At 40.5% G+C, this 13,495-nt stretch overlaps 1 protein-coding gene across 2 annotated transcripts in view; it reads left to right on the forward strand.

Annotated features, from left to right (window-relative positions):
- The window catches only part of LOC138967155 (acyl-protein thioesterase 1-like), a 36,017-nt gene extending 22,522 nt beyond the window's left edge, over window positions 1-13,495 (forward strand). For both annotated transcript variants that reach the window (XM_070339659.1, XM_070339658.1), the window contains 6 exons: window positions 1,079-1,144; window positions 2,869-2,916; window positions 5,573-5,643; window positions 6,087-6,268; window positions 9,124-9,288; window positions 10,074-13,495. In XM_070339659.1, the coding sequence (XP_070195760.1) occupies window positions 1,079-1,144; window positions 2,869-2,916; window positions 5,573-5,643; window positions 6,087-6,268; window positions 9,124-9,288; window positions 10,074-10,121 (580 nt within the window). In that variant the 3' untranslated portion in view covers window positions 10,122-13,495. The remainder of the gene's footprint in view (window positions 1-1,078; window positions 1,145-2,868; window positions 2,917-5,572; window positions 5,644-6,086; window positions 6,269-9,123; window positions 9,289-10,073) is intronic.

Raw genomic sequence — 13,495 nt, forward strand, 5'->3', positions numbered from 1 at the left:
CATACACATACACACACACACACACACACACACACACACACACACACACACACACTCACACACTCACACACACACTCACAAACTCACATACATACACACACACACACACACACACACACACACACACACACACACACACTCACACACTCACACACACACTCACAAACTCACATACATACACATACACCCTTACCTTTTCTTTGATTCCCAGTCTGCCGGAATACATTTACATGTAGCAAAAATTGACTATAAAAAAAAAAGGAAGAAAGCAGAAAAAAAGAAAACGAGAACAAAAACCCTTGTGTTGTTCGTCAGCAGATGAGACATGCACCTAATCTGTATTAAAAGTTTTTTGTTTCCACGTACATGTCTCTTTGTGTCGTCTTCTCACATTACGCACACAGCATGCCTTCCATTAAGCCAATTGCTTTTGTGATTAAAATGTGCTCAGATGCAGATGGGGATCAGCCGCTCAGTTAATTACTGCAAAAAGAAGTGTTGTTTGTTTTCACCAGATGTTGTTTATTTTCTTAGGTAGCTAAGCAAGTGTTCCTGCTTCTTGGTGGAAATATATTTCTAGCATACTCTTTTTACACTTGTCTTCATGTTTCCTCAGACTGCAGTATGTGTGTGTGACTAGTCAGTGCGCTCATGAGCATGTATGCTGTCATGCAACCAGCTAAGTTACACACAGAACATGCATGTATGCAGACATGTCCACACACAAACATGCATGGAAAAACACAAATGCATGCATGAGTGTTGTTGGCATGCCTACATTCATGCATTTCTGTCACTTTGTACTTTGTACCTGTGGTGAATTAGGAACATCCTTGGGAAAAGTGGACAGTGTCCTGACACAGTGGCATGTCATGACAGGTATATTGTGGTCAAGATAATAGACAAAGGGACAGGGAGGGGCCGGGTGGGGGGTGGGGGGAGGGGGCAAGTCTTCTCATCAGAGGTGCACCACGTACATGGCAGGTACCGCTATTTCTGCATTGGTTGTATCAGCTTTTCCTGGGGCTTTGATCTGCTTCAGGTTAATGAAGATTGCTTATTGATTTGCTGATTGCAGGCATGGATGGGCCCAGGGGTTACGGACGCTCAAATTCCAGAACATAAAATGTGTCTGCCCACATGCGTAAGTACTCTTGGGGGGTGTTTGTGTACTGTATTTGTGTACTGTATCGGAGCAGTAAAGTAAGCTCAGTGTATTATGATGGATAGTTTGAATGCAGTGCAAAAAACTTAAGCCTTTGAAATTTGAGCAATATGAAAGACAAACTTGAACTATAAAAAGTTTCACTGCTTGCAAGCCTGAACTGCCACTGCTCTTGACATTTCTCTTTGAGGGGAGGGGGGGGGGGGGTGTCTTGCTTTCAGGGTATAGCAGGGTATAGGTACAGTAAGTGAAGCTCAAAGTGGGGTTGCTTTGAAAGCAGTGTGCATGAAAATTAAAGCCCTTGAAATGTCAGCAATATGAGAGAAAAAAACTTCAGCGTGTAAAATGTCTGCCCACATGTGCAACTTCTCTTTCTCTTGGTGGGTGGGGGGGGGGGGGGGGGGGTTGAGGGGGAAGTATGATTGTATTTCAGGGCACAGTATCAGTACCGGTAATAAATTAGGCTTAGGTATCAGCACAGTAATTTAAGCTCAGCATATGTGGAGTATATTTTGAAAGCTGTGCACAAAACATGAGTGTTTGAAATGTCACCAGTATGACAGAAAAACTCCAATACATGTATCTATATATATATATACGACTTGTGTCTGTGTGTGTGTCTGTGTGTTCACGATGCACGGCCAAGGTTCTCGATGGATCTGTTTCAAATTTGGTGGCCATATTCAGGTACACCCTGGACACAACCTGGTCGATGAGATATTTCAACATGTGCTCTTAGCGCGCAGCGCTAAACCGATTTTGGTTTTTCTGTTCATCTTCCCAGATCCATTCCCACTAACTCTTCCTTATCTTCTCCAGTGTTTTGCGTTTATCTCCCTTCCTTCGTGTGGCGTCAATCCATATTCCCGTTTCTATTTTTATAAGGTCACTGTCGACAATGCTCAATCCATATTCTCGTTATACTATTTTTAGAAGGTCACTGTCCCGGCGAAGCCGGGTATTACTCTTCCTTATCTTCTCCAGTGTTTTGCGCGTTTATCTCCCTTCCTTCGTGCGGTGCGCCAGCAAAGCCCGCGTACACCCGTCCCCGGCACAGCCGGGTATTCGGCTTGACTTCTTCCCGGTAAAGCCGTACCCGGCGAAGCGGGTATTCATCTTGTATATATATATATATATATATATATAATGTGTCTGCCCACATGCGTATTTGCTTTTTGGATTTCTCTGTTAGCCTTTTTTTTTTTTGGGGGGGGGGGGGGGGGGATCTTGCTTTCAGGGTATCAGTCCAGTAAGTTTAGCTCTTTTTTTTTTTGGGGGGGGGGGGGGGGGTACAGTTTGATAGTAGTGTACAAAAGCAAAACAAAAGATCTCATTTGGTAAAATAATTCTAATAAGTACCTGTGACTTCAATTTCTGCAAGCAAGACATGTACAATAAGCTTTGGCTGTAAATTGCACTTGAGGTTGTGATTTGTAGTTGAAGCAATAAGATTAATACAATTTGAGGTAAACATGTGTGTATGTCTGCATGTCTATCTGTCTGTGTCCATTCATTCTTGAAACTCTCACCATCACATATATATATCAAGCCTGGGACATTGAATGTAATGTCAAATTACGCTGAGGGTTTTGATTCATATCTGAAGCCGTTTGACTGATGGAACAAATGTATGTGTCTGTTTATGCCTGGCTGTCTCTTTATCTGTCAGTGTACATTGTTTCTTGTAACTCTCTTCATCACAGACCAATCAAGCCAGTGACGTTAAACGCAGGCATGAGAATGCCATCATGGTGAGTGAAATGTTGACTCTTTTTTTCTTTTTGGGCTGTAGAGAACACTGGCAGTTGCAGAGGAAATTTAAGTTTCAGGCTGGTGACATAACGTTTGTTGACATCACAAATATAAAAGAGAGGCTTATTATTGGAACGTTTAATCATAGGCAAAACAAATCATTCATAAGTAAATTGACCAAGTGGTCTTTGACAGACAAATAAATCATAATTAGGAGAAAATGAAATACTTAGTTCAGTTAGATGTCAGTTCTTTGATCTCAAGACGCCAAGAATTAAAGACAACATTACAGCTTTGTTAATCTTGGACCCCCCAGAGCTTTCAGTCATGCCTTGGGCATCTATCCATTTGAAATAAGACCAAGTTTCATTGACCTTTTTGCAAGGAGTCAAAAACTGCAATTTGTTTGCGAATTAATTTTGATCATTGTCCGGGCAGGATAGCGTACGCCTTGATCAGACTCGCATCAGGTCCTGCTTGTGAACTAATTACGTCAATAGGAAGTCTATTAGTCTCTATGAGACGGAGAATTCTTTCTATCTAGTTTACGTCAATACATTGTGTTCGATTACGTTAAAAAAAAAATGTAAGACATGGTATTTGGTTCCATTTTGGCATGCCGCACACAGCCTTTAGCCCCAGAATGTGATCACGGGAAATGTTGATTACATTTTGGCAGGAGATGCAAAATTGACAAATCGCATAAAGTTTCGTTTGGCTGGCAACACTTCAAGATATTGGTAGTCATCTCTGGGATAGTTGTGTAAATATTTCGACTGCTTATATCATCCGCGACAAAAACACAAATGGTTGCTTCAGCAACGCTGTGAGCTGCACTGCATCTTTAACAGATTATTTTGACTGTTCACAACAGACTCTAGACTGAGAAAACCTCTAAAGATATGTTACTCGTGCAGGAACCAGATCCACCCCAAAAAACTATTCCAGCACTGGCTTAATTGCTTTTGCTTATTAGCATGAGGGTTTTTTAGTCCAGATATTTATTCCTGTTTTGTTGTCTTAAAATCCAGTCTTTTTATTTGGTTAATCAATGAAATGGAAAGGTGGAGTCAATTTCTACAGAAGTCTGATCCATGTACACGTAATTGGACCTTCAACGGGCGTGGTGGTAAGACGTCGGCCTCCTAATCGGGAGGTCGTGAGTTCGAATCCCAAGCTGCCGCCTGGTGGGTTAAGAGTGGAGATTTTTCTGATCTCCCAGGTCAACTTATGTGCAGACCTGTTAGTGACTTAACCCCCTTCGTGTGTACACGCAAGCACAAGACCAAGTGCGCACGGAAAAGATCCTGTAATCCATGTCAGAGTTCGGTGGGTTATAGAAACATGAAAATACCCAGCATGCCTCCCCCGAAATCGGCGTATGCTGCCTGAATGGCGGGGTAAAAACGGTCATACACATAAAAATTGACTCTTGCTAAAAACATGAGTGAACGTGGGAGTCTAAGCCCATGAACAAAGAAGAAGAAGAAGAAGCGCGTTTTGGCTGTAATATCCTCAGTTTTCCCTTTCTCTCTTTGTGTCCACAGTACAGAGGAACCCTTTTTTAAGACTCACGCTCTTTAAAGACATTTTTTTCTCTAGTTTTTTTAAAACAATGTCTGTAAATCATTCTCTATTTTAAGACTCCATCCCTTAAATAATGACTTCATGCTCAAAAGGGGGCTTGTGTATGTTGAAGTGTGAGTTTTCTTTAGAGAATAAAAACTCTTGTTTCAAATGATGTCGCCCAGTTTTATTAAATATTGATTGTTTGACAAGAGTTCATTCAGCTCCCATGGGAAGGCTCTCACAACATAAGATCTTTTCTGCATTAACCCTTTCCTGACCCGAGTGCTCTCACAAAAGTCTTGCCATAAACGAGAGAAAAAAGACATTTTTGCTTTTGAAGTTGACATCAAAATGCCAGCCAGTAAATTTCAGCCGCTTCAAATTGAAAGAGGACTGCATGTTTCTTGCATGTAGTTATCTTCTGTAATGGGTGTTTTCCCATAAAGAAAGAGAAAACAAAAGTTTCAGAGCCTAAGGATCGGGTTTGTGTGCATTGCAAATGAGGAAAGCTCTGTTCTTTTATTTTTGTTCTATTTGCAATATAAGTGCTCACCTCATAAGAGATCCAGATTTATTAATTTGACTGTCTGTTGCATGGAGTTAACTTTTGTGACAGGTGCTTACTAATAAAATAAAATAAAAATACAGATTAAGAACATTGCTTATGGCATCTGAGGTATAATGCTTACCCACAGAATACAAAAATATGGAATATTAGGGTTATTATTTGTTGTTGTAAGTATATAGCCCAATCGAGGGGGCTAGTACTGTTGCATGTTCGCGAAGAGTGTAATCTTTCTCCATAGATCTAAAGTCAAATTGTGATGGTCATAAACATTCAGATGCAAAACAAAACAAAAAGATGTTTAACTTTGAGTATTATGGTTGTACATGTAGTGCTGTCTTTACATTCCTGAGTGTGGAAAACATGTGAAACTGCAAAAGCAAGAAAAAAAGACTTGCATTTGCAGTATTTAGTGCTGAATAATTGAGACAAGTAACACTGCAAGGGCACCAATCTGCAGGTTTATAACAACTATAATATGGTTACCAAACAAATTTGAATGAAAAAACATGTTGTTGCAGGTTTGACATTCATGGTCTGGATTCCGGCAGCCCACAGGATGAGGAGGGTATCAAGGAAGCATCACATACGTGTGAGTTGGCCATAGTCCAAAGTGGACATGCTTCCAAATAGTTTTATGCACACACACACGTGCGCGCGCGCACACACACACACACACACAGACACACACACACACACACACACACACACACACACACACACACACACACACACACACACACACACACACACACACACACACACAATAATATGAAATCAAACAAAGAAACAGCTTTTTTTTTTTGCATAAAAAAATGCTCACGTAAAGAAACAGTTGTTATGGTTTCTTAGCATTTGGTATATTTTTCTTGAAAGGCAGCTTTACAAATGTATGCTTCCAAAATCAAACATTCTGTAAAATGGCAGCTAGTAGGCTTTGCCTTTGCTAGATTCATGGGAAAGCAGTCTGAGAAACAGACAAACACATTAATTGATCTTTGGACTGATGTACATTGATTGACACACTGGTTGCAGTGCAAGCATTGGTGGAGAGTGAGGTGAAGGCAGGCATTGCTCGCAATCGAATCTTCATCGGCGGCTTCTCACAGGGGGGCGCAGTAGCACTGTACACAGCGTTTGCCGTCAACAAGCCCATAGGCGGCGTCGTGGCCCTCAGCACGTGGCTGCCGTTACACAAGAAACTTATGACTGACAAGGTATGGTGTTATTTTGGTGTCAAATATATAAATATGTAGTGTTGTAGGTATGTGGGGAATTAGTGGGCCAGAGAGATGTGTGTGTCTGTCTGTCTGTCTGTCTGTCTGTCTGTCTGTCTGTCTGTCATGTGTCCTGTGATAGGACCAGAATCAGTGCATTAGAGCCAGGGACCAATTTGAGTTAACTCAGCACACTAATAGCTTGTCTGTCTGTCTGTTAGATTGTCTCTCTGCGAATGTAGGTACTAGCAGTCAGGCCCGGCTTCGCCCGGGAGTTGGTTCAACTGATAAATTTACACCCACTGAGAATGATACGGTATACTGATATGATAAGAGTTACCTCCCTTCCATAGGTAACCACGCATGACTTACCTCCCTTGCACTCTATAGGCTGTATTCATTAATGGGGAGGGTCATTATCCGAGGAAGGAAACAATGTCTTCAGAAACTTAAACCCAGGTGCACATCTGCGGCTCCTAGGCAGTGTACATGCAAAATATCTCGTCCTTGCCTTTTGCTGTCCTTGAGGTATAGCGACCACCGACACACACACACACACACTTGCATCCATTTTTGACTCACATGCGAAGCAAAAGTGAGTCTATGTACTCACCCGAGTCGTCCGTCCGTCCGTCCGTCCGTCCGGAAAACTTTAACGTTGGATATTTCTTGGACACTATTCAGTCTATCAGTACCAAATTTGGCAAGATGGTGTATGATGACAAGGCCCCAAAAAACATACATAGCATCTTGACCTTGCTTCAAGGTCAAGGTCGCAGGGACCATAAATGTTGCCTAAAAAACAGCTATTTTTCACATTTTTCCCATTTTCTCTGAAGTTTTTGAGATTCAATACCTCACCTATATATGATATATAGGGCAAAGTAAGCCCCATCTTTTGATACCAGTTTGGTTTACCTTGCTTCAAGGTCAAGGTCACAGGAGCTCTTCAAAGTTGGATTGTATACATATTTTGAAGTGACCTTGACCCTGAACTATGGAAGATAACTGTTTCAAACTTAAAAATTATGTGGGGCACATGTTATGCTTTCATCATGAGACACATTTGGTCACATATGATCAAGGTCAAGGTCACTTTGACCCTTATGAAATGTGACCAAAATAAGGTAGTGAACCACTAAAAGTGACCATATCTCATGGTAGAAAGAGCCAATAAGCACCATTGTACTTCCTATGTCTTGAATTAACAGCTTTGTGTTGCATGGCCTTGGATGACCTTGACCTTGGGTCAAGGTCACATGTATTTTGGTAGGAAAAATGTGTAAAGCATGTGAGTCGTATGGGCTTTGCCCTTCTTGTTATATACTAGCAGTCAGGGCCCGGCTTTGCCCGGGTGTTTGCATCGCCCGAATGCATTTGTAAGAGAGTAGACATGAATAAAAGTTCTAGCTAATGTTGTTCATTTTTTAAATCAGTTATTACCACCAACATCCTTTAACCGTTTCTTGTTAAAGAAATAACTTTCACAGGAGTTATCTCCCTTCCTTGGGAACATTCTTGATACTTGAGCAGTCAGAACCCGGCTTCGCCCGGTTGATTCTGATCTCCCCATCAGACATGCCTGCATAATCAGAGTAGTACCTCCATTGAATGTATAACCAAGTAAGAGATACCCTCCCTTTGCTTCTAGAAATTTCCAGATCTGTCCGGTCATTGTTCTTTCTTAATTTCCTCCTGTCATAGGAGCAATAGAGAGTCTCTAACATCACAGGCATAATGTGTTTGCCACATTTGAACGCTAGTCACTGAACTGGTCTTGCACTATATAGGCTGTTATTGAAGGGGAGGTTCATTATCTGAGGAAGGAAACAATGAATCAAGAAACTAAAACCCAGGTGCACATCTGCGGATCCTAAGGAGTGTGCATGCACACTATCGTGTTCCTGCCTCTTGCCATCTTTGAGGTATGGCGACCAAACACACACACACACACACACATACACACACACTTACATCCATTCTTATATATATAGTAGATTAGCACATTTTGTGGTTTGTCATCTCTGTTTGATTTGGTGGTATGAGGTACTGGTTTGTTATTTTTCTGTAGCTTTGTAGCTCATACACTTAATATTTTCTGATAATTAAAAAATGCAGCTTTTAAACTTGTGATTACTCTGTCGACTTTGGCCAAGAAAAACTACATTTGAGTTTAGCAGCTGATACTGCTTTGAACAAAAATTACCATACACAAAAAAATTACCTTTTCAAAGTTACAAGGGTAGTTTGAGTGAAGTCAGTTCAAAACTTTATGGAGTAACTTTGCTGGGGTGAATGTTTCTTTGCCTGAAGCTAGAGTTCCAGCAATTTGATTAGTGTTTTTTTGTCAGGCAGTGTCGTGTAAGGAAACGAAAGCCTGAACCAAGGAAGACCAAGTATTATCCTATGGCATAGAACTAGAAGGTTCTGAAACTTCAGGCCACATTTTCGTACCCCACATGTAGAATGTACATGCCCCTCATGCAGAATGTTCATACCCCACATGCAGAATGACTGAATGTTCCTGCCCCTCATGCAGAATGTTCATACCCCAAATGTAGAATGACTGAATGTTCCTGCCCCTCATGCAGAATGTTTATGCCCCACATGCAGAATGACTGAATGTTCCTGCTCCTCATGCAGAATGTTCTTCCCCCATATGTAGAATTGTCATGCCCCTCTGGACCACATATAGAATATTCGTGCCCCTCATGAAGAAAGTTTGTCCCCCTCATGTAGAATGTGTGTACCCAAAATGTAGAATGTTCATGCCCCTCATGCAGAATGATCGTACCCCACAACCAGCAGTGATGCAGTGCCAGTACTAACTGTGTGTCCATGTTTTGACTGTGCAGGAATCCAAGTACAACAAGACTGTACCCATACTGCAGTGTCACGGCACTCACGACCCCTTGGTTCGCTTCTCATGGGGTCAGGAAACCAGCCAGTTCATCTCCTCCTTCAACCCAAACCTGCAGTTCAAAAGCTATGATGGCATGATGCACAGTTCTTGTCCTGAGGTATGTCTGGTGGTGGAGATATTTTGTTGATGTTTGGGGGGAGTTTCTTCTGTGATTTGTTGACCTTTATCTCACTGCCTTTCCTGTTGTCATTTTGACATCTGTCAAGGGTGGTTTGAAAACATAGGTGCTTCTCTCATGTGTCTGATGCGTTTTATTTGTCTAATGATAGGTTGGAAGACAGGGAATTGCGCCTTAACCCTTTTATTCTTATTGAAAAAAGAACAGTCAGTCAGTTCGGATGCCAACATTGCATACTTGAGTGCCTACCTGTTCAGTGTGTTATATGTAGACTTGGAGAGCAAAGGCATGTGGAGACCCAGCATTGTTTTAGCAGGGCTCTCACTAAAGGGAGACAAGACACATAAGTTCATAACAGATTTCTTGAAGATTGACAACATCAGTCAAACAACCAAAAGCCTTGCAGACTGTCATCCACTAGGGAACCAACCGTATCCAAGGGAAGTAACTTGAATGCAAGCAGTTTCCCAGCAAAATATTGGATTGAAGAGTTGAGTGGTCGTTGTATGAATAGCGTTGTAGCCTAGTTAAGAGGCAAGTTGTATTTTATGTTTGTTGAAAATATTTTATAGTTAGGGATAAACACACACTAAAAACACAATGAGATAATTGTTTAAGGCTACATTATTTTGTTTATTTAGAAGAAAGGGCTCCGAAGTAATCGGTTAATATTTAATGTTTATTTCCAATTTATTTCACCCACAGTAAACAGCGTACACATGCTTTTTATAATAACTGCAACTGTTTATTCTCGACTGTTGCAGGAAATGCAAGAGGTAAAAACGTTCCTTGAGAAACACTTAGGGTCTTGAGGATTTACGGCAGAAGATGCCTGACTGACTCTCAGCGATTGGAATCCCTGCAGCCACCACATCCCATGCATCAAAGTCTCATTCCTAGAGTGGCCGCAGTTCTCCGCAATCACTTTGTCTTCTTCAACTGTTATGTTTCCATATCCATACTCCAAGTCCAAGGATGGATCTTTTGTCATCGTTGTGTGATTTGGGTTATACATGTCGATCAAAGTTTCAGTGCTGTGGTGTATTTTTGTTTTGTTTCTGTTTTCATGCTTTGTATTTAGTGGGCAAATTGTTTGTTTGTGTGTTTGTTAGTTTGTGTGTTTGGTTGTATTTTACTGCATGGATGTTTGATTTGTCTCATGAAATCAGCTAGTCAGTTATTAGCCGATAATTGTTTGTTATTTCAACCTTAAGAAAGAAATATGTCTGTCTTCTTTATTTTAATTTGATGAGGGGTGGTGGGTGGGGTGAGGAGAGGTTTAGACGGTATGCAAACACTGCCAGATTTGGAAAAGGCCTAACATTGTGAGCTTTAGTCGTCATTTGTTTGGTAAGAGGTTGCCTGCTGCATTGAGAATTGTGCTGAAGTAAAAGTTCTGCTAATAAAGACAGTTGTGCTGCCTGATAGCTGCAACTTTTGGCTTTGAAGTAAAAGTTCTGCAAATAAAGACAGTTGTGCTGCCTGATAGCTGCAACTTTTGGCTTTGAAGTAAAAGTTCTGCAAATAAAGACAGTTGTGCTGCCTATAGCTGCAACTTTTGGCTTTGAAGTAAATGTTTCTGTACTCGTACCTACTGATTTTCTTTGACTCACTGATGAGGTTCTGAAAAACATTGGCGTGATTAAGACTTTTCTTTCAAAATCTGAACCATGTTTATGATGGTACACTGTGATCTCTACCAGGTATTCTGGGATTATTTTCACTTAAATTAGACAAATTTCGTTGGTTTGAAATCCTATTGTGCATTTTTGAGAATTTTTGGCGAGTGTCACAAGTCATTGAGTGTGTGATAAGAACTTTGTCAAGCTGACGCCTGACTGCCCTTTTACATGTGCGTCTCTCTCTCTCTCATTGTTCCATAGTCCCGCAGTGGGGCACTGCGGTTATGAAATTAAAGGTCCCTCCTGTTTTTGGAAGCGCAGGAGCTTTCTAGTTTGCTGTTAGGTAGATTTTTGGTTCCTCTTTCCTGTCATGCTCTCTTTTTCTTCATGAATTCTTTTCTTTTTTCTGCTTTCTTGCTCATTCACCTGTATTTTTTCCAAAAATCTCTTCTCTTGCCGCTTGTCTCGCGATTCATGTATAGTTTAATCTGTTAGTGTTCTGATGTAAGTCCAGCAGTAGATAGGTTAAGCCTATTTTAACATACTGGAAACTGGTAATCTTCCAGTAGGTATTAATTTAGTTTTACTAAAGCCTGCTGGGACACAAGTAATGGGTTAGTGCATTTGTAAACAGGAATCGCTTGACAAGTGGCCCCCTTCATCCCCCCTTCCTCGTCCTGATATGGCTCTGCGTAGTCGGCTGGACGTTAAGCAACAAATAAACAAAATTGTTCCATAGTTGAGTCTTTTATCAAACTGTTAAAGGACAGGGTGTTATCTTGTCTGATGTCAAGATGGGTATTGTTGTATGCCATGAGATTTGCTCCCATTTGATGTCTTTGAATCTGAATTTTATTTTTAATGCATCCAAAATAGAAAATCCTCATGGAGAAAATAATGTGCACTCCCAATTTTCAGTTCTATAAGAGAAGTCTGAGACAGTTGTGTTTATTTCTTCACATGGATGTGTCCGTGTTTTGTCTGTTTGTTTGTTTGTGTTCATCGGTGTGCATGGAGAGGTTTATGACAACCAAATAACTTACAGTTGTAACTGTTGTACTTTTCTGCCATTTGTAAGCATTTTTTGTGTTCAAATGATTTATTTGAGTTTGTGTTTTAGAAGTGTGTGAGTATTATGATATGAAGCCTCTTATTTTGTTAAAATTTGTTTTTAAGAAGTATTTCTGTTTAGTGTGATTGTGGACTGTGTCATAGCAAATGTTTGTCTTGAACATTTATGATCAGTTGTGTAGTTCAGTGGCCAAATAGACGAAACTGTGTACCTGTTTTAACACACAAAAATTCCTAAAACATTTGAAGATCTCTTGCTCTCTCTCTCTCTCTCGCTCTCTCTCTCTCTCTCTCTCTCTCTCTATCTAAAGAACTGGTAAATTTGAACTGATGCAATGCAAAACTGATGCATTTGAATTTGTCACTGTTGATATTTTTCACTTCCATCATGAATCTTTCTTCCCTGTCATCTATCTGTTGAGTTGAGAATGGCAAACTGTGCATGTTCAGTGCAAGTTAAACCTCAATTATTATGTAACAATTAGCTTGGACAGTAAGTCTATTCAAGAACGTTTGCAAAAACCAGAACAAACCATTTCATAAGTAGTTCATGTTTCTTGTCAAATGTTGCCATACGTTTCCATTGAAATCTTTTTGTGTAGAAACATTTCATTTTTCAGTGGTGAGTTGCTCATATATGCCGTACTATTTTGCAGTTAATTCTGGGTATTTGTAGGATCAGAAACAAATGTATGCTTATCATTATTGTTGCCTGAAACTGCAGGATGTCTAATCCTGTGCGCAAACTGAAAAATGATGTAAATGCACAGTACATCAGCGACAGTGCAAGTCGGCCTCATTGAATGCAGTTATTGAGAGAGGATAGTATAATATGTCCAACAGCCAGACAGAACCCAAAATATTTACCCTTCTTGACATGTCTTGTTATTTATGCATATTGCAACAATTTACTTTTTTTTTTTAAGCTGGCAAAACATTTATGAATTAAGTTTGTAAGGATGTCTTGCTCACATGTTTCAGAAAACAAAAAGTGTTAACAAAATGATGTCCTATTGGAGGAAGGGGGGGGGGGGGGGGGGGAAGATTGATTCAGCTAGATAATGTTTTTGGAAAAATTTTGTATGTTAAGGTTGTTATTCCAGTTGCATGTTGGGGATGTTAGCTGGAATCGGCTGTCATTGCCATAGATTGTCAAACAGTCCTAAAAGTCTCAAAATATGTCGTTGCGATTTCATCAAATTTATCACATACGCAAAGGACCCAAGCAACATCCCTCCGTGTATACTGAAAAGGTGCTGCAAGGCGTGGGGGTGGGTGCGGGGGATGGCGCAGGTTCATAGGGTAGGACTGTACCTTCAAGGGTTCTGTGAACTCGACTATGCTGTGCAGATACAAGGTTTTAATAGCGAGGAGATTGATTTTGAGTTCTCTGTTTCCATTCTCAAGTACATTATGAACTGCACCAATTTGTTTGAGACATAACAATATACACTGTTACCGCAAAAAATATGGATAAAAAGGTTTGAAGTTGA

Source organism: Littorina saxatilis, linkage group LG5 (assembly GCF_037325665.1).
Source record: "Littorina saxatilis isolate snail1 linkage group LG5, US_GU_Lsax_2.0, whole genome shotgun sequence".
NCBI lineage: Eukaryota > Metazoa > Mollusca > Gastropoda > Littorinimorpha > Littorinidae > Littorina > Littorina saxatilis.